We start from the raw sequence: 26,245 nt of genomic DNA, 5'->3' as shown, positions 1-26,245 counted from the left end.
TTAAAATGTGTTTTTTCTCAAAAGCGAGGTACTAATGGCATTTTTGAATGAGATGAGCTTACAGTTTCGCTATTAGTAGAGACGTTGCTGCTAAACATGGTTGAGAGATGCACAGACTCCGGTAATTTACACACTCTTCATCTCTCTCTCATACCTGCATTACTATTGTAGTAAATTAGCTCTAAAGGGAAATGTATATAAATTATTACAGTTATGATTATTTACAATTATCTGTGAGCTTCCAGTAGTAATATTAGCAGAATTAAATTGCCATAAAGCCTTTAGAGAAATGAGAGAATGCATTAATGGAAAGAGTCAGTTATCCACCTGGGTAAAACCATAATTGCCGTTTATAACGGGGTCCATAGCTTATACTAAACCTCTGTTTCATTTAGTTAAATGTACGATACTTGCATTGCCTTGGTCGTTAACGAGTGTCCGGATGCAGTCTTGGAAGAAAGTCTTGATGGTTTCAAGGTTTTGGACTTGTGATAACTTTCTTCCGAGTTTGAAGAGTGATGAATCCAAAGATGTTCTGATTCGATGTTTATTGGGAGTTTCTTCTCAGTGGAAAGTGAAAAAGAGCTAAGAGAAACATCAACTGAGATCCTAGGATCTTTGGTGAATGGAATGTCAAGGCTGAGTCCTGGCAGGAACTTAGGGTGCCCTTAGAAAACTAGCTCAGCATCCCCATTTTCTCAGAATCTAAGAGAACCACTGACTGAAGGCAGGTCACTGATGTGGGCCTTTAAGGTCTGAGAAGATTCATGCCTCTCAGGATGGGCTTGACCAATGAGAAAGGCTGAAATTCCAAGTGGGAGGATGGAAATACTTGAGAGTTTTAGGGCCCTTTGTCTGAGAGCATGGTAATTTTACAAAAAATTACTAAAGATTCTTAGAACACTAATATATTGCCTATGTACCAACATATGATATACAATCTCGTTTAGATCATCAGAAGACGAATTCATAGATACTAAACATGTTAAGATTACATATAGGTACGTAACATGAATGAGTGGTTCTATCATAAGCATGCATAAAACAGTAAACAATTCATGGGCATTATATGTCTCTACATACTTTTAGGTAGTAAAAGTTTATCTGACTTGACTGAGGGGTAGTGGTTGCCATCGTAACCAGGGGCCTGGTGTTGTTCGCAGACATCCTGGAACACAGTTCCAGGTTTATTGGGTGAGGGGTCTGTGACTATTTGTTAATCTAAGGAATAATTGATTTGTTTAACCTAATGAAAAATTGTCTGATCTGATTGGTCCAATTGCTACACTATCAATGGCTCAAACCTCCGTAACTAGGTCTAAAATCTCATTTTGGAATTAGCAACGGAAGTGGTGGATGAGATGACCAAGAAATTTATCCTACGCATGAGCTTTTTAAGGACAAAAACCTGACGAATGTCTTGAAATACAATGTATGAGATGTGTTAAACTGTAGTATAAGTGAAATAATTGACTCCTTTATTAGAAATTAAGCATACCTGAGGTAAACCACCAATGCATCACCACCTCGGGTGTGCATTATTTTCTTTCATCAATTATTCCTTACTTAAAATGTATGTGTGGGCCAAATTTTTTTATGACTAAAGGTGCTCAGGTACACAGATTTTTGACAAGTCAAATGCTCTAGAATGACAATATCCCTCCCCCTGCCAAACAGCACATAGCCAAGCGTGGTTCATGGTGTAACTAAAACTTATTTTCAAAAATAAAATAAAAGACCACTCCTACCATCTGTCTCACTCAGACTCCCTGTCTCAAAAGGGAATTTGTCTACATGGCACAGATTTCATGAGCTCTTTAAAGGTTTACTCAGAAAGGCAGAAACCCCACAGCCAAGCGTATCTATTACATAATTGTCATGGACCAACAGTAGTTCAAACTTGAAGGTGTTTACCAGCACGAGCAATCTTTACCAGAAACTGTTTTGAGCTTCATTTTGGCCTGATTTTGTTTAACATGACATCAAACGAGTTCATTCTTTGATTGAACTTGAAGTTTATGTAGGACTTTGGCACCTGTGTTTGAATGTATTATCAAAAAAAAGTTTTTCAGTTACTTGTGCCATTGGAAATGAAAAATGTCCCATATGCAGACTGCAGTTGTATTTGTCAACCATAAAAAGTATCCAGTAACAACAAAGAGTTACAAAGACACAATTTTTGGCCACCAGTCAACTTGCGTGCAATATAATTCACAATTTTAGGCACCTTTGAAATTAGAATTATGTTGAGTTTTTCAGTTATTTTAGTGTGTCTGTAATGTTTTTACACAGGCCCAAAAGAATGTTATGTTGGAGGAGCGTATTCAGGTGTTACAGCAGCAAAATGAAGACCTGAAGGACAGGATTGACCGCAACCTTGCCATGTCCAGGTCTTTATAAAACATTTGTAGTTTTATAACATTAAAGACACATCAGTTTGGCAGGATTTTGATAACCCATTTTTAAGAGTGTAGTATTTATTTACACTTATGGTTCCAGGAAGAACTTTTAACATTCATAGAACCTTTCCTTTCCACAAAAGGTTCTTTATAGTGGAATAAAGTTTAGATTATTAAAATGTTCTCCACACTAAATGTTCTTTGAAGAACTGTTTACTTAAAGGTTATTTGGCATCGCTGTGAAAACTGCCTTATAAAACCTTTAGTTTTAAGAGTGTATGACCCCTTTAAAGCTACAAAAGAATGCTCAGTCGTTGTTTCCTCTATTCTACTAGGCAATTATCAGAGGAAAATGCCAACCTCCAGGTGTATGTTGAGAAAGAGAGCAACGAGAAGAAACGGCTGAGTCGCACCAATGAAGAGCTGATGTGGCGTCTTCAAACGGGCGAGTTGAGTCCTCGAATGTCTCCCACCCAGTCGCCCCTTCATAGATCAGCCTCTAGTCCAGCTTCACCCTCCCGACAACAGCCTTTCCCTAGATGAGTGTCTCTCACACCCTATTTTTTCTCATGTTTCTCATCGTGGATTCTGATTGGGTGGAACAGAGGGTGCTCTCACACCTCTGATATCAGAGATATGGTCATAGGTTTTTCAGTTTCATGCCAAATGTCAATGTGACTGTATTAGTTAGTTGATACAGTGGTCAGGATTTGAGTTGGATATACGTAATTATATAAATAGTTCACCCAAAAATGTAACATTCTGTCATAATTTACTGAACCTGCATGACTGACTTATGTGGAGCATAAATTGAGAAATTAATTTATGATTGCTTTTTCACACAATTACAAAGAATTGCGACAGAAGCTTTTAAGTTTTAAATAGTTCATTGTAATACTCCGCCTATAGTGTGACTGGATAGTTGAATCAGTCAGTTTATCTCGAGAACTAAGTCAGTCTCATTCATGAAGAATCAGTCAGGTTCAAGAATCAATCAGCATTCTAAGCCAATTATGGTTGAAAATTCCATCTTTATCCACATAGTTCAATGATTCACCATTTGTATTTGAAACTGCAGTTCTTACAAATGTTTGCAAACCACATCTTAAAGTTGTTTGATTGGAACTACAGCCTTCAACCCTTGATTAGGATTGTGATTGTGGGTGGTGTTGGCGCAGTGGATTAGACACATGCCCTTGGTGTGAGAGACCCGGGTTCGAATTCATTGTGAGACACCAATGTGTCCCTGAGCAAGACACTTAACCCCTAGTTGCTCCAGAGGCGTGCGACCTCTGACATATATAGCAATTGTAAATCGCTTTGGATAAAAGCGTCAGACAAATGTAAATGTGATTAGTTATTATTATTATTATTGCATGATAGCTCATGCTCTTGAGAAAAAACTAAACAAGCTAACATGCAGTACATTCCATCTTTTATTCTTATTATATATGTATATGTTTACAGACACACACACACTCACACACACACACATACATACACTGTAGTCTTCAGATGACATGTTTGTTATTTAAACCAATAATCTTAAATTATTTTGATCTTCAACTGATTAATTAGCAGAAGTTAGGGTCACACTTTATTTTAGGGTCCAATTCTCACTAACCATTAACTATGACTTTGCCTCAATTAACTCCTTATTTGCTGCTTATTAATAGTTTATAAGGTAATTGTTAAGTTTAGGGTATTGGGTAGGATTAGGGATGTCATGCGTTATATATATACTTTATAAGCACTTATTGTTGAACTAACGGTCTGAGCAAAAGATTAAAAAGTTAATGTGCTTTTAGGCAATAAATAGCTCTTGAATTAGTTAATGAATTGGACATAACTGCTTTTCTCGTTAACAATCCAAAAACCAAGGAGATAGACACGTAGTGTATAACAACAAATGAGATTCTGATCACTTCTTATAGTCTTTTGACTTACAATGTAGCACATGAGTTTCATAGATCACTTATTACACTTTTGTGGTGGTTTGAAAGCATCAATCTTCATTAGATGTAATTACATGGAAAATATAAACCAGCAAATACTTCAACATTTCCTCATTTGTGTTCCACAGAGGAAAGTCAGTCAAATGAGTTTGGAGCTTCAGTGAGAAATACTGGGAAAATTACATAATTTTGAAATAAGTTTAAAATACATAAGTTTAAATTGTTAAATTTTTACATCATCCTGCACTAGAGAGAACTGAAAAGGAGCATTATTCTACTTTAAGACTGTATGTGTCCGTCCCAATGTTGTGCATGATGTCACAGGCCATGATTTGGCTCTTGGGCTTTACAGCTTTTGTTCTTCAACCTTTGCCTATGGTCTCAAGCTTTCCAAAGACTGATCTGGACATAAATTTTACTAGGAATTTGCCTTAAGAAGGAAAAACTTCCACCAGCAACCTTCTGTGCAACCCCAGGCATTACCTCACTCACCGAACAGGAAAACACAGAAAGATCTTTACAGGCTAGTTTAGGATGGACAGCTTCCATTCAGATGAGGTAAATACTTTGTCAAAACATAATGTCAACTAATAGTTATTTAGTCTAGGGTCTTAAATGTTGACACAAATGTGAGTTAAAGATGTACAGTACTTTTTAAGGTGGTTGCTTCACGTTTTGTGACCTACATACAAGGATGCTAATAATAGCATGGACTGACAGTGAAATTGTGTTAACAACCTGCTGTCTTTACCTTCATCTCTTTTTTTGTAAGGGTAAACAATCCTCATGCCTTCATCTCAACTGTTCATGTTTACAGAAAATGCATTAAGCCGTAAAGAACTGCCTGTGAATTTGACAAACAAGTTATCAGTCATGGCTGTTTATGTCCCTCTTCTCTGCAGAGTATGTATCATAAGTTTTCCGGTTGCTCTGACTCAGATAATGTGCTTAAACTGCATTCATGTGGACACTATGAGGGCTTTTGTCCCATTTCATAGAGAATGTCCTGCATCATATTTAACCCAAAGGTTTTTGAGAAAGTAATACAAAACATTACATTAGCATGTTAATTTAGCAACATGCAGGTTATCATGAGTACCTCAGTTCTTGAAATGAAAATGCAGGCTACTACAGAGACTTATCATTTATTGCAATACATGCAGGGTTTACTGCGTCAAAGCCATGGTCTCAGGACAGGAAGTTGTTTAGTCGTGAATAATAACCATAAATCATTTAATGTACACCTGCGTTTTTCTTCCCTGAATGGCCTACAACAACTGTCCTGTATATTAAGTGTATCAAAGTGTATATGTACTTGTATTCTTGCTGACACTGTGGTAAAAGTCTGGATTCAGTCTTTGAGAACTTTAGAAATGAGTTAGGAAGTCATCGTGTTTATGAATGTTTTGTTACTTATTGTCCCGATGGGGACAATAAGTAACTTCCCTTTTTAGGGAAGTCGTGGCCTAATGGTTAGAGGGTTGGACTCCCAATCGAAGGGTTGTGAGATCTAGTCTCGGGCCGGATGGAATTGTGGGTGGGGGTAGTGCATGAACAGTTCTCTCTCCACCTTCAATACCACGACTTAGGTGCCCTTGAGCAAGGCATCGAAACCCCAATTGCTCCCCGGGCGCCGCAGCATAAATGGCTGCCCACTGCTCCGGGTGTGTGCTCACAGTGTGTGTGTGTGTGTACACTGCTCTGTGTGTGTGCATTTCGGATGGGTTAATGCAGAGCACAAATTCTGAGTATGGGTCACCATACTTGGCTGATTGTCACTTCACTTCACTTCACAATACATGTTTTATTTTTTGTCCAAGTGTACTTAGTAATGCAGCTGTTAGTGATTAATTTTTTTTTATTAGCATACATTACCATGATTGTTTTTTGTTTGTTTGTTTGTTTTTTATAGGAACCTAAAATCATTAGTTAAGATTCTTCAGCCTTAACATTTGTACAAACACAGAAAGTGCAAATAGCCACTGCCGTTTAGAAACACTTGAACTAAGATGATGGCTTATTTTATACCATTGTACTGGTGAATTTTGTTTATTTATTCCTGCTCATTCTCCTGCACCACCTCCCATCTCAGTCAGAGAACTAGCTCAGGTTAGGAAGGTACATTACAAATGTAATTAACAATTAGACTCTATACATTGTAAGACATCTTAATGTTGTGTCAACAGTACAGAATGTAAACTATACATTTGAAGGTTGGCATCAATGTAATATCACACTTGTGTTTAAATGTATTTTACTCATATAGCAATTAAATTGAAAGCTCTGAATGAAATAATGAAATATGAAAATCAACTACCTGTCTGCTAAGAACATATATACCGTTACAGTTCCTTGGGTCTCTGCTTGGATTATCTCTGATTTTGAAATATAAATGAAATGAAATCTTCAATCGATCAGATTGTGAAACACACTTTTTAATTTATTTTTTCCTATGTGTGTCCCATGGACATGATTATGGAGTTTCTGAATGCTTCTTCCATTCTTTAAAGGGGTCATCGGATACGACATGCATTTTTACAAGTAGTTGGAACATAAATGTGTGTTGGCAGTGTGTGTGTAAACAACCACCCTATTATTATAAAAATCTACTCAATCTTTACCCCTTCCAGCACATACTAAAATCTTTAACCCTTTCTCAAATCAAATCTTTACCCCTTTCCCTGTCCTCAGCTTCTTTTCTGTGTGACGTCACACAGACAAGCCCCTCCTACGATAGCTGATTTACACTACCGCCTTACCTTAGTGAGTGAGCTGTCATCAGTCCACCATTGTTTTGATCCCTGAGCAGTAGTAGACAAGAATGGCTCCTAAGTGATTAAGGTGTTTTGTTGTTGGGTGTAATAATGAACAAAGCAGTCATCATTTATTCCCAACATCTGAGCCATTGAAGACGCAGTGGATTATGTTTGTTTTTGAAGGGAATGCGCCCCTGATCTACATGGATTTGTCTATGTTTGCGTGAATCATTCATGATTAAGCCTCACTTACAGAAGATTTGAGTAAAAAGTTTTTTTTTTTTTTTTTTTTTTACAAATCTTTGCAAATTGCCTTTGCTAATAAGGGGCTAATTAGCAAGTTTCACGATGGCCTGTAACATGGATTGTGTTAATGAAATGCTCTGATTGTTTTTTTGTTTGTTTTTTGTTTTTCTCTCTCTTCTAATAATTTGTGTTGTACAGCTTGTATGAGCTTTATATATGCTTTATGTTACAACACTTTAATGGAAACGCATGTCTTAAAGCTGTGATATAATTTGTTTCGTTCAAACCTTGTTAGTGTATCTAATCACTGTTGTGATGCATTCAAAAACTCTTTTGGATGATTATGTTGCACTTTATTGCACTTTAGGTTTAAATATTAAAAGACATACTTTTGTTTCTTAGCTGACTTTCAACTCATTTAAAAAGAAGTACAACTTTCGGGGGAAGACCGTTTTCAAGAGTCTAGAAAAACAATATTAACTGATGTATTATTATTGATTATATATTATTATATTAGTATGAACTTTTATATATATACATATATATATATATATATATATATATATATATATATATATATATATATATATATATATATATATATATCATTACTAATATAATACATTAGTAAATACCTCAAAAGCCTTTTCACTCAATAAAGAGTTCACTCGAACCAAAATGTGCTGAAAATTTAATTTACTCCATGTATACCCCATTGACAGCCCTGCGTCAGGCCATCCAAGATGTTGATGATTTTGTTTCCTCATTCGAACAGATTTGGAGAAATATATCAATCTATGAAGTCATTTGAAGTTAAAAAACCTTGGATTAACACCTTGGATGTTAATTGATGGACCAGAGTTGTGTGGATTACTGTTGATTATTGTGACGTCGGTCACCCTTTATTAACTAAACTGTTAATGTGATGTTGTTATCAACTGTTTTGACTCATTCTGATGGCGCCCACTCACAACGGAGGATGCTAACTCATCTTGGATGGCCTGAGGACAAGATAATTTTCAGCATATTTTCATTTTTGGGTGAATTATTCCTTCAAAGGCAGCATTATTTCTCACTGAATTCGGTTTCATAGAAAAAGGAAGAAAAAAAACATCACATTATAGCTTTTTGAAAATACTAGAATCATGGAAATCTGGAAATCATTCATTCTTTTTTGATGTGAAATGCTGAATGAGATCAATAGGCACGGGGAAGATAATGGTGGAGTTTCTTTCTGCTGCTATGGCGTTTAGAGTCTGGAGGTATCGCAGCTGCAGAGCTGACGGTGACTCAGAGATCACCAGAGACGCTTCCTTCAGTGCCCGCGAGGCATTCATCTCACCCTCAGCTGCAATCACCTAAACAGAGATATAATAATACACTTGAGTCGCTTTTGTCATATGTTGTCCCTGATATTTATTTTCTTCTGCATAATGTATTCCTCTGTATTTGACTCAATATTAAACCGTAGGGCTGTAATCACTGATTTTCACCAAATAATTCTAGAAGGCCCGTAGAGTAATTTTTGTGAAGAATTCTCAATCCAGATGAAACAGATTACTTAAGGGACAAGTGTAAAATTTTTAATATAAAATTCCCATATAAAAATATCCCAGTTTATAAGGGGGTATGACAACAATGTATATAATAATAACAATAATAATGCAATGATTAAAACCTATGCCATGATGGGTAAAAGGGTTGCAAATGTGCTTATTGTATCACTCAACGGTAGTTGATTAGATTTTGGTTTATAGACACTGATAAACTTTATTTTCCACATGAATCCAGAAAAAAAAAGATCGTTCTACAGTTTTTACAGTTACAGTTAAAATCAGATACATATAAGGATCAGTTGCCATTGTGTTCTGTGTATATTATATTTATTTGCTTCGACAATACACTGCAACAACAGAGGTCTTCTGAATACACTGGCGTTGTTGAAACTAAATATTCAATTTGAGTGTACTATTTTGTGCCCGTGTTATTTATGCACCCTAAATGCAATGTTGGGTCCATTATTTGGGCAGTATTGACTTTCATAATTAAATATTTGTACATGAATGGCTGCAAGAGAGTTTGTTGTGGTGGTCTCACCTTTGCACGTGCTTCTCGAGCAGCTTCAGCTTCTGCTGCCATGGCTCTCTGAAGCTGGATGGGCAGTTTAACATCCTTTATCTCCACTCGCTCCACTTTAATGCCCCACACGCTAGTGGCCTCATCCAAGGCCGTCTGTCATCAAGATGATAAATAGCTGTCAGGATCTAGGAATATGATATACCTTTCTTGTGGGTAGATCTCTGGGTTTAGCTTCATAAATCTGATTGACTGCTTTGTGATATGTTTAGCGTCTTTTTGTCCCTTTGGAAGTTAACAGATGTGGTCATTGTATTGGAAAGCAGCTACATCTATGGAGGGCCAAACTTGCAGAAATTAAAAACATCCAAATAAATAAACAAACAAACAAATAAATAAATGTATTAATAAGCAAATATCAAATAAAAAAATGAAAATATAAAAATAATAATTATATAAAATAATAAATTAACAAAAAAATAAAAAAAATAAAGTTTTTTAAATGTAAATGTGTTTTTGGAATACATATTTTTTTCTTGTATTACTTCAATTATTTTCATACTGTTACATTAATATTTATTTATTTATTTATTCCCCCATTGGGCACCCTTTCTGGTCAGGGCCACTGAAATTGTCCTAAGCCCCCCACAGTAACGGTGCCCCTGTACTGCTGCTCTGAGAGTTCATATACCTGCATGTTGTATGAGATGCCCTCTCTGTCAGACAGCAGCTCTGACAGGCTCTTTGTGCCCAGAACATTTCGCAGGGTGGTCTGTGCCAACAGCCGTGTTGCATGGTCTGCATTCGACACGTTGGCCACGGAACAGATCGGGTCAAAGACACGAAAGTACACCACACCATCCACACTTACGGTCACAGAGTCCTTTGTCAGAAACTGTTCTCACATAAAAACATGTAGATACTCATCTTTTCATATAATGATCCAAAACTTCACATTATACATTTAGGTTTAGCTTGCCAAATCTTCAGATTCAGATCTTCAGATTATTTCAGATTCTATTGGTATGCCTGTTTAATTTGGCAAACTTTGTATTGACATAAGGGCTCTAATTCAGTAATAATGTTCTCTGTAACTAAACCTGTTGACTAAAACTATGAAAAAGTTTTTTTTTACTTTTTTTTCATTAATGCTGAAATAAAATGTAAATATTAGATGAAATTTTAAATAATTAAAATATTCATTATATATATATATATATATATATATATATATATATATATATATATATATATATATATATATAAACATTTTAAGTTGCAGTTAAAAATGGTAAAACCACTTTTTAAACAAATGAAAGTGAAAGCTATATAATGAAAGCTTTTAAAAATCCTATAATATTATGTACATTACATAATTAATAATATAATAATGCGTACCTCTTGAGCAGGAATATCAAATGTCACCGTTCTCAAGTCCACCTTCCTGAATGTATCAGTACATGGCAGCACAAAGAAAATTCCTATAATATGTATAAATAATATACAAATGTAGACAGTTATATATTTATATAAATTAAATCAACGAATGCTCTTTATTAATAACATTAAATTATAACAAATTTATACTGTTTATACATACAATATCTCACATTTCAGCAACCATTTTAGTATATCTTCTCAAGGGACAATACTTTAGAAATAAACATGGTTGTATTTTAGAGTAGTCAATGTGCTGCTTTTGTAGCAGTATAGATTTAATATCCTCTGAAAATAACTTAACATACAGCCATTGTTGTCAAGATAGCTGGCAACAAAAGTGAGTACACCCTAAGCGACAACAAAGCCGCATGTCCTATTCATCATCTTTATGTTTTTGTTTGCTTGACAGAACCATACAAATTTGTGTATCTTGTTTTAGAGTAGTTAATATTTAGTGCTTTGAGCACAATTTTCTCACATGGACCACTGAATGCTCAACATGGCACCTCATGGCTAAGGAATCTCTGGGGGAATTAGAATTAGAATTGTTGCTCTCTACCCTGAAACTGAGTTAGATGGGTTCCACTTGGAACTGACCTTGCAAGGGTTGATCAAAGAAGTCGAGTCCTCATCTTATGCATCAGGTGCAGAAGCTGGCTTAAAAAAAACAGACGCATGATTGCTTCCAGCATGACTTTAAAGGTTGCAGAAGTGGAAGGTTAGCTTGCCTGTGCTCTGCCATAGGCCACACACTGCAGCAAGTCAGTTTGCACGTCTGTCATCCCAGAAGGAAGCCTCTTCTGAAGCTAGCTCACAAGAAAGCCCACAAACAGTTTACTGAAGACATCCTGTCCAAGAGCAAGCATTACTGGAACCATTTCCTTTGGTCTGAAGAGCATATAAACTCATTTGGCTCAGATGGTGTCCAGCATTTGTGGCGACACCCTGGTAAGGAGTACCAAGAAAATTTTGTCTTGCCTACAGTCAAACATGGTGTTGGTAGCATCATGGTCTAGGGCTGCGTGCGGTTGGTGCTGGTGAGCTGCGCTTCATTGAGGGAAACATAGATTCCAACATGTACTGTGACATTCTGAAGCAGAACATGATGCCCTCCCTTCAGAAACTGGGTAGAATTGCAGTTTTCCAACATGGTTAAGGCCCCAAACACACTGCCAAGATGACAACTGCCTTGCTGAGGAAGTTGAAGATAAAGGTGATGGCGTGGTCAATTAGATCTCCAGACCTGAACCCTATTGAGTGGAAGGTGGAGAAGCACCATGTGTCTAACATCCAGTAGCTCTGTGATGTCACTATGGAGGAGTGGAAGAGGATCCCAGCAACAACTTGTGTAGCTCTGGTGAATTCCATGCCCATGAGGATTAAGGCAGTGCTGGATAACAATTGTGCTCACACAAAATATTGACACTTTGGGTGTACTCACTTTTGTTGCCAGCTATATTGACAATTATGGCTGTATGTTAAGTTATTTAAGAGGAAAGTTAATCTATACTGCTATACAAGCAGCACACTGACTACTCTAAAATATATCCAAGTTTCATTTCTACAGTATTGTCCCTTGAGACGATATACCAGTATGGTAGCTGAAAATGTGAGGGGTCTACTCACTTTTGTGAGATATTGTATGTATGGATGAGTATGTATATATAAACATACTGAATATGTATATGTAAACATACTAAATATAAACATATCATATAAATGATAAACTTTGTCATACCAGGTCCTTTTGGTTTCTTGTCCACAATACGACCTAATCGAAAGATCACAGCCCTTTCATACTCCTTCACAATCTAAGAGTGAGCCAGTGGAGTACATTGTACATACAGTCATCATTTACATAGATGATATTTTTTTTGTATTGAACAATACATTTATTGTCTATGGAAAATCTACCTTGATGCACATAAACATGGTAACAGGAAGCAACCCTATGGTGATAATGATGGCGATAAAGATAATGAACCAGCCAAAGCATCCCAGTGAGGGAGGTTTATCATCTGAAAGACATGGAGCCAACATGAATTATCCTTGAATATGGTACACTTTGTTGTCCAGTTAGTGTTTTTAAAAACATGAGGCACAAATACCACATTCCTTAAGAACTGTTAGATATCACCTCAGCTGCATTAATATTGAACCAAACCATAATATTTATTTGTCTGCTATATCTACTATCTTGTAACATTTTACAATCATGTTACTTACTACTTTTCCCTTCAGTCTCATTTTTGAAATTATGGAAATAAAAGTATCAATTTTCAAAATTACATTTTCATATTGCAGTTAGTCAGATCAGCCTTCATTCCTTACTCAACCTTACCTTTCTGCACCTCCTTTTTGTGTCACAAAATTTAATGTACAACATTCTAACATTATTAAAGAAGCCTTTTGAAATCTTACCTGTGAAGGTATAATACATGCAAACCAGACATTATGATGATGCCCTGATATTGTTTAATCAGTGGGGTATTACATTTCTTTTTAACTGTAGACTGAATGTCAGGTAAACATATCAAATACCACTGAGACACTCCTACTGACTTACCACGTGTTAACGTTCATGCTTAACCATGTTTCACTCTGCTTATGAACTTGTCATAAAAAAAAAACTGAAACAAGGGTAAAACTGCTGCCATGGAGCGTTGTTATCATACAATATATACATATACTTAATTTTTTATCATCACAGTTACAGTATGTATGTATATATGTATATATATATATATATATATATATATATATATATATATATATATATATATATATATATATATATATATATATATATATATATATAAAACATATTAACAGTCAATTTGAATAGTTTTAAGATTATGTTTAAGATATAGAAATGTTCAAAGGGATACCTTGTGTTGTATGTGTGCTGCTCCCAGTCTCCTGGTTTTGTACCCTAATTACGGTGGTCATTTTGAAGAGTGATACCAAACTTGAGATGTGTTGCTGCAGGCAGCAGGTAACAGGAGCTTGCAATATGTGCTCACCTTCCCATAAGGGTGTGTCCTGCTTCCCATTAGACATGGTGCATGCAGAGCAAAACTGGAGGAGACTCATTATATATCAGATGCGAATACCATGAACCTGAATATTATGAGGAGCAAAATAAATTATTTAAAAATATATATTTAGTTTTGCAGTTTGTTATAGCTGTAGTGGGACATTTATAAATCCTAGATTACTGGATGTATTACATGGCAGAGGAAATATGAGTTGTTAAATCACATGACAAATGATGATACATGACTAGATATAACCTGTGTGTTGTGTTCTCCAAACTGGAATTCCAGTATCATATTATTGCTGTAGCTATTGGTTGAAGCTAGACCATATAACGTTTAGCCCCTTTTGGCAGAGGTTCATCTATGTGGATGACTGTGGAAAATAGTGTATGTATGCAATTTGGTATGCAGACATGGTTTGTATTTTTATTTTTGGCATGTTGGGGCATGCTGTCACACATATTTTATATATACACTATTTTGATTGAAATTTCAGTTTGTTAAAACCACGGTTTGATTATTTATTGTAATATCACATTTACATTTTCCTTTATAAAGTTTGTACAGTAGGTATACCTTTTGATAGATTGTATATTTTATTATCTCTAGTTAAAAAATAAATAATAATAATTATCTAATTAATAAAATACAGATATGTGTATACCAAGACCTCATTAAAGGTAACTGTGAAGAGCTTTGGGTCTCCAGAGACACATGCAATCTAGAAAACCTCACCATAGAGATAAGCTGTTTGTAAACATTAGATCAACTCAATGAACACTGCCTATATATAAATAAAAAACTTTCCTTGGCATTATGACATTATGCGTTGTCACTTTTACTGCATAATGTATTCAAGAGTATTGCTGACTATGATATCACACAATCCAGCATGCCCTCTAGCTAATAGAACTGTTATTTTATTTATATATTTAATAGAATTATTTAATGTGAGTAATGCAAAATGAATTGTAAAATCTTTATAGCGCTACTTCCTGGAAGAATGAAGATTTTACTAAATACTGTAAATTGCTTTCCATGTTTGCTAACATGTGACCAGCAGATATGGATGATAGGTAATTAAAAAAAAAAAAAAAAGTCTTTCAGAGAATCTTGCAGACTGGAATCATTGTTAAAAAAAGTTGCATCATTTCTTGCGGCTGACTTCATATGCTAAAAAGAGTGCTCCATTGGCAGGAAATGTTCGGATCATAGTTGGGGTCTGAATACAGAGGTGCCACTCCTGAAAACAAAATGTCAGAATATTACACTTTATTATTTGTTATCATATGATGCAGTTTTTGATCTGATCCAGTTTTAAAAAAGAAAAATAATTTCTCAGGGAACAGTGCCAATGCCCATTATGTGTCATACAGTATTGTTCAAAATAATAGCAGTACAATGTGACTAACCAGAATAATCAAGGTTTTTCGTATATTTTTTTATTGCTACGTGGCAAACAAGTTACCAGTAGGTTCAGTAGATTCTCAGAAAACAAATGAGACCCAGCATTCATGATATGCACGCTCTTAAGGCTGTGCAATTGGGCAATTAGTTGATTTAGTTGAAAGGGGTGTGTTCAAAAAAATAGCAGCGTGGCATTCAATCACTGAGGTCATCAATTTTGTGAAGAAACAGGTGTGAATCAGGTGGCCCCTATTTAAGGATGAACCCAACACTTGTTGAACATGCATTTGAAAGCTGAGGAAAATGGGTCGTTCAAGACATTGTTCAGAAGAACAGCGTACTTTGATTAAAAAGTTGATTAGAGAGGGGAAAACCTATAAAGAGGTGCAAAAAAATGATAGGCTGTTCAGCTAAAATGATCTCCAATGCCTTAAAATGGAGAGCAAAACCAGAGAGACGTGGAAGAAAACGGAAGACAACCATCAAAATGGATAGAAGAATAACCAGAATGGCAAAGGCTCAGCCAATGATCACCTCCAGGATGATCAAAGACAGTCTGGAGTTACCTGTAAGTACTGTGACAGTTAGAAGACGTCTGTGTGAAGCTAATCTATTTTCAAGAATTCCCCGCAAAGTCCCTCTGTTAAAAAAAAGGCATGTGCAGAAGAGGTTACAATTTGCCAAAGAACACATCAACTGGCCTAAAGAGAAATGGAGGAACATTTTGTGGACTGATGAGAGTAAAATTGTTCTTTTTGGGTCCAAGGGCCACAGGCAGTTTGTGAGACGACCCCCAAACTCTGAATTCAAGCCACAGTACACAGTGAAGACAGTGAAGCATGGAGGTGCAAGCATCATGATATGGGCATGTTTCTCCTACTATGGTGTTGGGCCTATTTATCGCATACCAGGGATCATGGATCAGTTTGCATATGTTAAAATACTTGAAGAGGTCATGTTGCCCTATGCTGAAGAGGACATGCCCTTGAAATGGTTGTTTCAACAAGACAATGACCCAAAACACACTAGTAAACGGGCAAAGTCTTGGTTCCAAACCAACAAAATTAATGTTATGGAGTGGCCAGCCCAATCTCCAGACCTTAATCCAATTGAGAACTTGTGGGGTGATATCAAAAATGCTGTTTCTGAAGCAAAACCAAGAAATGTGAATGAATTGTGGAATGTTGTTAAAGAATCATGGAGTGGAATAACAGCTGAGAGGTGCCACAAGTTGGTTGAATCCATGCCACACAGATGTCAAGCAGTTTTAAAAAACTGTGGTCATACAACTAAACATTAGTTTAGTGATTCACAGGATTGCTAAATCCCAGAAAAAAAAAAATGTTTGTACAAAATAGTTTTGAGTTTGTACAGTCAAAGGTAGACACTGCTATTTTTTTGAACACACCCCTTTCAACTAATTGCCCAATTGCACAGCCTTAAGAGCGTGCATATCATGAATGCTGGGTCTTGTTTGTTTTCTGACAATCTACTGAACTTACTGGTAACTTGTTTGCCACGTAGCAATAAAAAATATACTAAAAACCTTGATTATTATGGTTAGTCACATTGTACTGCTATTATTTTGAACAATACTGTATATAGGTGTCCTCATGTCATACTATACTGATACTATTAAAACTGTATCATTCGAATTTTAAAATGAAATGGTAACTTAAATGTTTTTATTTTGATTATAAGTCCAAGAAAATATGTAGATTTTTTTTTAAAAAAGAAATTAAATAAAATATTTTTTTCTTTTCTTTTTTTTACTAGTTATTAATGCACTGTTATTCAACATGCACTGTTTTGTGACATGTCCCCCTTTAAAACAATTAATAAGCCTGTCTGATACAGACAGAATCTGAGCATTTAATGCCTTTAAATGATCAACATAATAAAAATGTGCTAAATTGTGCTGTACAAAGTCAACTGCATTGTCTGATCAATAGTTTATTCTTTTTGTAGCAAGTAAAAAGGATTTCAGCATAATTCTACAAACATCCCTCTTCAAGTTGTGGTAAATGTGTCTTTATGAGTTCACAATTTTATACTGTTAGTAAAATTTCAAGATGAAAGCTTACTGGAATGACAAAATTTTGAGCATCAAATATGATGCATCAGACTTTTAAGTTTGTTTGTTCTCTGAATTATCATTGAATTGCATTTACAATACATTTTTTGACCCCACAGTAAGAACTGAGCTCATAAAACTAAGCATTTAAATATTATCTTACTAAGGCATATTATTGAGAGATATAGAGTGATAACTGATATATGTAATTATCAATGAAGATTCGGGAGGAGCGCGTCAGATACTTAGCCTAATCATCACAGGTGGACCACAATCAAGTAATCAGTCCCACAGTATAAATATCGCTGACTTACCTCTATCCATTGACGGTTTATCAGCATCCCTCCTCCACCCCATCTCCTCACTTCAAGTTCACTTTACAATATACGGGGAAGGGGGGGGTACTCTAGGTTCGGGCAATTCCCGAGCTCGGAGCCCTTCCCCGGACAGCACGCCAAATACGCGTACCATACCTCAGCTAATTATATGTGAGCGTGAACTAGTGAAACTGTATGTAAATAGTATGCTATACCGTTAGGAAGAACTCCTTGATTTACATTACAAAATTGCATGCTTCGATTAATATAAAGTGCAAATGCATATGCCAAGTTTCTTTCTGTTTCTAAATAAATTTGGTTCATTAAACTGTTCAATTAAAAAAGAGAGAGATTATTTTCTGACTATTATTTCATATGTCAGGTTTAACAGGGGTTAAAAGTGTCAGACACCATACAAATTATACATTTTTCTGGCACAAGTGGCAAAATCTCTTGAGAATAACTGATTTGAAAACATTTCCAAAACAATAATTTTGTAACTGCAATGATAAAGGAACTTTATCAATTATCAATAATCAAACATACAAATATTTATTGTTTGTCTTTTCAAAGCTGCATTCAAAATTCTGTTGTATCAGAAATCTGAGGAGGTACAGTTTGCACCCCTCGGTTTGAAAGGGCATGATGCCTCTGATCATAATTACAGTTCACAATAAATATTTCATTCAATAATTAAAAGATAGTAGTAAATTCATTATTTTACTCACTTTTTGTGTACTGTGCAGTTTTAGGCTTATTAGTGTACCACACTATTATACTATGTAATGACAAAGTGTATTAAACAATACGCTGAGTTTCATCACTTATGAGGTTTCATGACAAACAGGGTGTTGCATACAGTATGCATCACTTGGTTTTGAAACAAAGATAAATACTGAAATCTCACCCTCATTTCGTAAAATCCCTATAAGAGTCTTGAGGAAGCCTTTCTGTTTCCCGGCTAAAGACAGAACCTGGATTTGAGACTTCACACAGTCTATGGGGTACACAACCAAACACAGACAGGCACTGCTAAAACCACCCCTGAACATCAATGGCAAAACACCTGTCAGAAACACATGGATACTGAGCAGAATTTCCTGTTTATAGAGAAGAATCATCCAAGCTGTTCTTTTCCACAGCACAATGAAATTAACGAAAAGGCAGCTTGGACATACTTTAAAATATCTTCCAAAAATGTTATATGGGTTTGCAACGACATGAAGGTGAGTATATGGTGACAGACATTTTAAGTGGCCTTCCCATGGACTGACCTATGTGCTCTTTGTCTCTGCCCATCTGAGTTGATATCCTCCAAAGAAACAGAAGTATCTAGATGGTGCATCGGCACCTAGAAAGGACCTCTACATCCCTGAAATACAGCAGTCAACTATAGCCCCTGATACAGATCCTCTGTAAAGTCCTGGTCTCAGATGACCACCAGGACAAGACCACAGGAAACAGATGATTCTTCTGCACAATCTGACTTTGCTGGAATTGAATTGCAATTGGAATTGAACTGCTGGTTTCGTCTGGTCAGAGGAGAACTGGCCCCCCAACTGAGCCAGGTTTCTCACAAGGTTTTTCTCTCCATTCTGTCACCGATGGAGTTTTGGTTCCTTGCCGTCGTTGCCTCTGGCTTGCTTAGTTGGGGTCACTTCATCTACAGCGATATCACTGACTTGATGGCAAATAAATGCACAGACACTACTTAAACACTTAAAGATGACATCACTGAATTCAATAATGAATTGCATTAAACTGACATTTTGCATTATTGATACACTGTTTTCCTAATGAATGTTGTTCAGTTCCTTTGACGCAATGTATTTTGTTTAAAGCGCTATATAAATAAAGGTGACTTGACTTGACTTGGGTACTATGTCTGCCTCTGGTTAAATAGTACAATGACATATTGTATTTCTGGGAGTTTACTTTAATGGTACCTCACCTGAGATTTGTGCCTTTGTCCAATCCCGAAACAAAGCGGATAACACATATAGATAGATAGATATATATATACACACATATAGATAGATAGATAGACACAAGAAATGAATGATGCAAGGCTGTTACCACATGCTCCAGCTGACAGATCAATGATGTCTTGGGTGACAAGGATGTGGAGACATGGTTAAATTTTTGTATTATGCACCGCTTTCTGTAAAGTGCAGGACAAAAGGTTTGCTCAGATTAACCCATATGTACTATAGTATGCAGAACTGATGACAGTGATTTGAACTTTTGCAAATGTATAACTTTTTGAGGTAACAGGTTTACAAACAGGTTTTGAAATACATCTACAAATGTTCACAATTCAGTCCACAATTTTAAGTCAAAAACTTAATCAGAGTTCACACACACACTGAATAGGTTGCAGTTGCCTTTCACAATGTAACAGGATACTTTAGAAGGCAGCAAACAACAAGGAAAAATAGTTCATCATCACACAGAACATTTGCAGAGAAAGCATTGCCAATGTTTTCCTATGTAAACATGTGACAGATTGATGTCTTTTACTATACACAATAACTTTTAGCATCTTTTGTAAACACACATAAAACAGGTCTAGGATCTCCAACCCTGCTCCTGGTAAACTATGGTCCTACAGATTACAGCTCCAACCCCAATAAAACACACATGAACCAGCTAATCAAGGTGTTCAGGGTTACTTGAGTATCAACATAACTTTTTAAAATATATTTTTGATGGGGGCCCTGTGCCCAGCACACTGGGAAGCATTGGTGTATAAATAATTTGTACTTAGACACATAATTTTCACAATTTCTTACAAAGTAATGGCAAGCAAAAAATGCTGAATTAAACATTATTTTATTTTTTATTTTTATTAGAAACACTATTTTCTATTTAGACTATTTTCTATTTCTTGTTAAACATAATCCTACAATGAGTTTTATGCACAACTTTGAAAAATAATTTTCATGGTGTACTGGATGAAGGCTAGACATGCTCCTGCAAGGTACTTCCAAAGAAATATAGGACTAGTGCAAATACCATGATACATACAAAAAAAAAGAATAAGGTAAAACAGGTATACCCTGGTCCCACACATCCAAAAGTGCATATTGTGGCATACAGTAACACATTTATGTGTAGAGAGAAAAAAATAAAAACCCTTAACATAACCCGTCACAGAACATTAAATAGGTTTAGTGCCTATGTAAGAAGAGGGTATTTCTGACCTGTGAGCTCTCTATTAATAGTCTTAATCTTTAAACCAGATTTAAAGGGAATCCTCTGGGAGGGGTAAAGAGTACCTTTGAGCCCAACACTGACCATCTGAACCATCTTATGTGCCAACATTCACATGCCAAGATCAGAATGCCTTAGCAACATTAAACTCATATGTTCATAGGTTCTGTGTGATCACACAGAGCAGGTATTCTCACACTTACCCACCCCTTCTTCTGGATCGCTGACTGTCCTGGCAGCACACACTTCTACAGACTATATCCAATCATGCACTTGGTTCAAGGGCCTCGAAACAAAGTCAGGGCAGGGGTGTGTATATGGTTCGTCACGCAGAGGCTTTCTGGAACCATGAGCCCTGAAAATAAGAGAAGGTCGCTGTCCTATCCTGCAGAAGCTGTTGAATCAACACCAAGATTGTTACACAAGGTCACTTCATCAAACGCGATATTTGAGCACAACAAATACCATGGGCACTAAGGTATTTTAACCACTAGATGGCAGAATAGTTTTGAGTATAATGCCAGATACCTAACCTAAGCATCAAAACGATGTACAGATTACAGTATCGGTCGTGAATTCTTGAAAACATTTTATGTAGGTACAATTTGATTTATTGATATTAATTTAATAATAAAATTAACCTTGCACACGTAGTTTAGTTTTTTTTTATGTAAAAACCATTCAACTCAATATATATATATATATACTGTTTATGATATGAGTCCATATATCCAATATATCCAGTTGTATTAGCATTAAAGAGATCTTTATTCGTAAAGACTCGTAATTTTTCGTCTGTGATCAGCGAAAACATATTTGTTGGAAAGTTAAGCGTCGAGACAGATTATGTTATTTTTGGTTCCTCTTGATTTCGATTAATATTTTGTTACAACGTAATCAAACAAACAAAACCAACTGTGTGTATTCACAAGCAATATAACATAGCTAGAAGCCATGCGGTCCAAATAGCAATTAAGTGTTTTCATAACATCCAAACTCTGTGAAAGTTTGTTTACTAATTTTTACGGGACGAAAACACCGCTTGTTTCGATTTCAAAAGAGCGCCTGCGATTGGCTGTCGGCATTGCCGTCAATCATGTACGTGGGCGGTGTCAGGTGACATAAGATAGTGAGTTCCAGTAAAGAGCACTTATAGTTTTAGTACACACACAGACATTTAACAAGCGACAGCAACAGGACTATCAAATAATACTGGACTGGATTAAAAAACTTTATAACAGCTTCAATATGATGCCTTTCTAACAACATTGTGACTTTTAAGTCGTGACCAATGTAATTAATTCGGTTTAAAGTAACTGTATTTTCTTTTTGTTTGTTCTTTCGCGTTTCACGTCATATTTTCTTTTTACAATCATATGTGAAATTTTAGACAAAATAGTAGGCTATTGCTCGTACCATGGCTGACGCAGCCCAAAACCAGATGGTCGAGATCGACCCGGACTTCGAGCCGCTCTCCAGACCCCGCTCCTGTACTTGGCCGCTGCCTCGGCCGGAGTTTCCCATCCCCGCCGCCCCCGACTCCAACACATCGTCCCCAGCTCCGTCAGACAAGCAAGAGTCCTCAAGCAACAGGGACTTTATCAACAACCTCAGTTTGCTGGAAGAGAATGAGGACTTCCCTGATCATAAGCCTCTCATGCTGTGCAGAGATTTCCAGTGCCAGGAGAACTGCATCCACCTGCAGCAGATCCCGAATCTCCAGCAACAGGTGCCCGTAATCTCTTCTCCAGTGGCCGCTGCCGCTGAAGCCGCTCAGCGCAAGAGCAGCTCGTCCAGACGCAACGCCTGGGGGAATATGTCATATGCGGACCTGATTACCAAAGCCATCGAGAGCTCCCCCGATAATCGTCTCACCTTGTCTCAGATCTACGACTGGATGGTGAAAAGCGTCCCTTATTTTAAAGACAAGGGGGATAGTAACAGCTCTGCTGGTTGGAAGGTATTTATGTTTTCAGTCTTGGCCTGTCATGCGTCAAGTTGCGCCTTGTGTTTTGGGCTTTAACGCAAACCAGTTCAGCTTCTTTAAACGCTTTTGGTTACCATGGTTCCCATTCAGTTCTGCTCCCACCCAGCTGTAATGAAAACAAAAACAAGTCTTGTGTGAACGCCCCCATGACATGGGAACTTGTGGGCTATCTCCATTCAAGATGATTGCTTCTCATTACAAGCAGCACATGGCAAGGTAGTGCAGTGCAGTCAATAGTTCAAGTGCTGACACGTCACATGACATAACCTGCTGACACAAATACTTGAGGTTCTTTCCACATTCCCAGGTAGAACTTGTTGTATTGGAAGTTAGGACAAGACAAAAATTTGGACCCATTCCCAATACCAGACCCACTAAGTGCCAGATCACTGGTCACATTAGCAATTTTTTTAATTTTTTTTTATTGTCAATAATGTAGTAAAGTCTGAAGTACAAGCTCAGACAGATGTAACTGTATGTTGGCTAACACATCAAATCCATGCAACTAACTTTTACCCTGTATTTCTCCAGCAATAATTTGCATAACAATGGTAAATATGACAACACCTTGAAACCCTTAAAACTCAGACCATAACATGTCCTTTTAAAGTAAGATGCAGACCAAGACAAGGCCTCTCAAGGCTCAGAGTCAGACCTAGAGTATTACTGGGAAAATGCAGCATTTATCCAACACATTCAAGAAAATTTTGAACCTTAAGTAATTTTGCCAAATTGGTGGCTAGTATTAATTTGTATGAATCTCATTTGTACTTTTACTATCTGCCCACTGACGGATAGATTTAGAGTTGGACCTTCATACTTTTTTCTAAAATCTGTACATTTTCATCACATTGTACAAATTCAAGCAAAATTGCCACCTCATAACTAAAATAGTTGTTTTCTTAACAGATCGGGTTGAATTTATTATATTCTTTAATCAAGAGAATCAGAATTCAACTTATTTAAATTTTTTCCAAAAACAGAAATTATAATATTCCAAACAAATTTTATTATAATTTGTTTTGATTAACTAAATAAGTATTGTCAATAAAAAAAGCTTAAATGGAGTAAATAAAGTTTTTGAGGTCATGAAAAGAGACCACACAGACTTGAGGTTGAGTTTGTTTGTTGTTTTTTTCTGAGGTTGAGTCTTCATTGACTTGAAGTTCAACATAATTGTGATCCATAAGACTGAGCTTTGATCATGTTTATGTGTTATGAAGATTGACTTCAAACACTAGCAGAAGATACGTGGATCCCAATAAATCAGTTCGGGTGACACATTGTCTTACGTTGTTGTACCACCAGTATGCCTGAACCACCCTGCAACCGGGGAAACAGGAAAACAGTGCTTTTATATCCATGGAAACCTCTTCATTAAGTGGGTCCAAAGTTGTGTTGTAAGGTGTAGTGTATCATCACACTCCACACTGTAAATATCCACAGGAATAACCGTCAATACTCCTCTGATGTTTGCAAAGTATGCAAGCATTGCAGTGTACGCATACAAGGAAAGATCCACTCCACAATCTGATTTATTGTGTGTCTGTGTGCCAGCATTCCACAGTTGTCATGCTTTTGAGGATCCATTGGTGAGGCATTGATGACTAAATGCATTTGGAAAAGGGAGCGTTCTTACCTCTGACGACACAAAATTCTTAGTAGCACAGGCATTTCCAACTCTTATCGGAAACACATCTGATAAGCCCAATGTCAAATCTGTGTGTGTTTGTGTCGAGGTTGTAAACCTGAAATTATCTGTGCAGGGATTGGATGCTCAGTATGTGTGACACATGATGGGGAAATGTTTTTGAGAGTTTTATTCTGATCCCATAAACAATATTGTTCTGGTAATGATCAGTTAAAGGGTCCCTTGGGGACACAGCTTCTATTGCTCCAAACCAATATGCTGAAAGAAAGTAGAGATTTTCAGTTGTTGAAAATTGTTGATTTCTAGTTGTTTTAAGTAGTGGTCGACTGATATTGTTTTTTTTTTTTTTTTTTTTTTGATAGCCAATGCCGATACCTTGGAAAGCAGGGGTGCTGATAGCCAATATATATATATATATATATATATATATATATATATATATATATATATATATATATATATATATATATATATATATATATATATATATATATATATATATATATATATATATATATATATATATATATATATATATATGTATATACATATATATATTATATATAAATAATAATTCATTCATATTTAATACATTTTACATTTGTCTGCGGTCTTGGGTGACGGGATGGGGAGCTGATGATATTAGACTTCGTAGCCTATAATAAAAGATAATGAATTTCAAACCTTAACAAAACACATTTTTATTAAAAGATCAACTGTCTGTCATTACTCTTTATTTTTGCCACAAGAAACAACAACATTAAAATCATGAACCGGCTGTATGTCACGATCATGAAAAATAGATAATTTTGACCCATACAATGTTTTTTTTGGCTATTGCTAAAAATTTTCCCTAGCGACGTACGTTTTGTGGTCCAGGGTCAACCCCCGCACACACACACACATACACACATATATAAATGATATGTTAGAATATGTATGTTTTCACTTAATACACTTAATACTAATCTGAATAATAATATGAGTAAATACAATTTATTAAATATTAATAAATATAATTCAATACAGTAATGTATTTGGCATCATACATTCTATTTAGAATTCTCACTAAAATAGCTATTTTAATATTGTCACATTTAATATTGTCACATTTAGACAAAGCATTAAGACATTTAGCATTTTCTTTCCAGATTTTCATGAATTATAAATGACCTCTATTAATAGGAAATGGAACCTAGTGAGTCAGCCATATCTGAGCAACTTGACATGATAGCTCATCTTTTTTCCACAGAGAATATCCATTGCACATCATTTACCATCAAGGGAATTTTCAGACCAGATCATTGCTGTTTTATTTATTTCATAATGTTTACTCCTCTGTTATGAATAAGCATGTGCACTAACTACTAATCCACAGGTTCAGTCTAGTTTGAGTTTTCAATTCAGAATTTGTACAGGCTCAAACTATGGAAATGCACATGAGTCTTATTCTTTCTGTAGACAGGCTGTGTTTTCCTGTGGTGTTTATCTGTGTGTATGGTAAACTATAGTTGCTCTTGCATGTGTTAGTTTTGAAAAGTCAAACGTGTCATGAGGTCTCTTTGAGTGTTTCTAAACAAACATGCCTAGACAGTTCGGTTTGATCTGTGCTGTGTTGTTTTTACATTTGCTCTTGCTATATCTATGAAACATACGTCACTCTTGCAGTGTAAATATTTGCTGCAG

At 36.0% G+C, this 26,245-nt stretch overlaps 3 protein-coding genes and 1 long non-coding RNA gene across 5 annotated transcripts in view; 2 read left to right on the top strand and 2 right to left on the bottom strand.

The window, feature by feature from the left end:
* Nucleotides 1-7,757, top strand: part of LOC128028894 (microtubule-associated tumor suppressor candidate 2-like) — a 41,615-nt gene extending 33,858 nt beyond the window's left edge. The window contains 2 exon segments of the mRNA XM_052616213.1: nucleotides 2,293-2,390; nucleotides 2,735-7,757. Coding sequence (XP_052472173.1) covers nucleotides 2,293-2,390; nucleotides 2,735-2,942 — 306 coding nt within the window. The 3' untranslated portion in view covers nucleotides 2,943-7,757.
* Nucleotides 7,758-8,385: 628 nt separating this feature from the next.
* stoml3a (stomatin (EPB72)-like 3a) lies at nucleotides 8,386-19,573 on the bottom strand. The gene is made up of 8 exons (XM_052617218.1): nucleotides 18,983-19,573; nucleotides 13,761-15,153; nucleotides 12,787-12,890; nucleotides 12,611-12,683; nucleotides 10,831-10,913; nucleotides 10,124-10,327; nucleotides 9,454-9,588; nucleotides 8,386-8,714 (listed from the first exon to the last, which is right to left on the bottom strand). The coding sequence occupies exons 2-8, from the start codon at nucleotides 13,963-13,965 to the stop codon at nucleotides 8,517-8,519; spliced, it is 1,002 nt and encodes a 333-aa protein (XP_052473178.1). The 5' UTR covers nucleotides 13,966-15,153; nucleotides 18,983-19,573; the 3' UTR covers nucleotides 8,386-8,516.
* A 14-nt stretch (nucleotides 19,574-19,587) lies between these two features.
* LOC128029436 (uncharacterized) lies at nucleotides 19,588-22,475 on the bottom strand. Of its 2 annotated transcripts, none has more exons than XR_008187382.1 (3): nucleotides 22,338-22,475; nucleotides 21,125-21,315; nucleotides 19,588-19,869 (listed from the first exon to the last, which is right to left on the bottom strand). It is a non-coding gene; the product is annotated as an uncharacterized LOC128029436 (long non-coding RNA). The 2 variants fall into 2 exon arrangements; XR_008187383.1 differs by having other exon boundaries at nucleotides 21,129-21,315.
* Nucleotides 22,066-26,245, top strand: part of LOC128029433 (forkhead box protein O1-A) — a 51,382-nt gene continuing 47,202 nt past the window's right edge. Inside the window, exon 1 of the mRNA XM_052617217.1 lies at nucleotides 22,066-22,881. Within this exon, the coding sequence (XP_052473177.1) occupies nucleotides 22,339-22,881 (543 nt within the window). The 5' untranslated portion in view covers nucleotides 22,066-22,338. The remainder of the gene's footprint in view (nucleotides 22,882-26,245) is intronic.

The sequence above is a fragment of the Carassius gibelio genome, chromosome A15 (genome assembly GCF_023724105.1).
Source record: "Carassius gibelio isolate Cgi1373 ecotype wild population from Czech Republic chromosome A15, carGib1.2-hapl.c, whole genome shotgun sequence".
Lineage (NCBI taxonomy): Eukaryota > Metazoa > Chordata > Actinopteri > Cypriniformes > Cyprinidae > Carassius > Carassius gibelio.
Note: the sequence above shows the minus strand (reverse complement) of the source record. Positions and strands in the feature narration are given on the sequence as shown.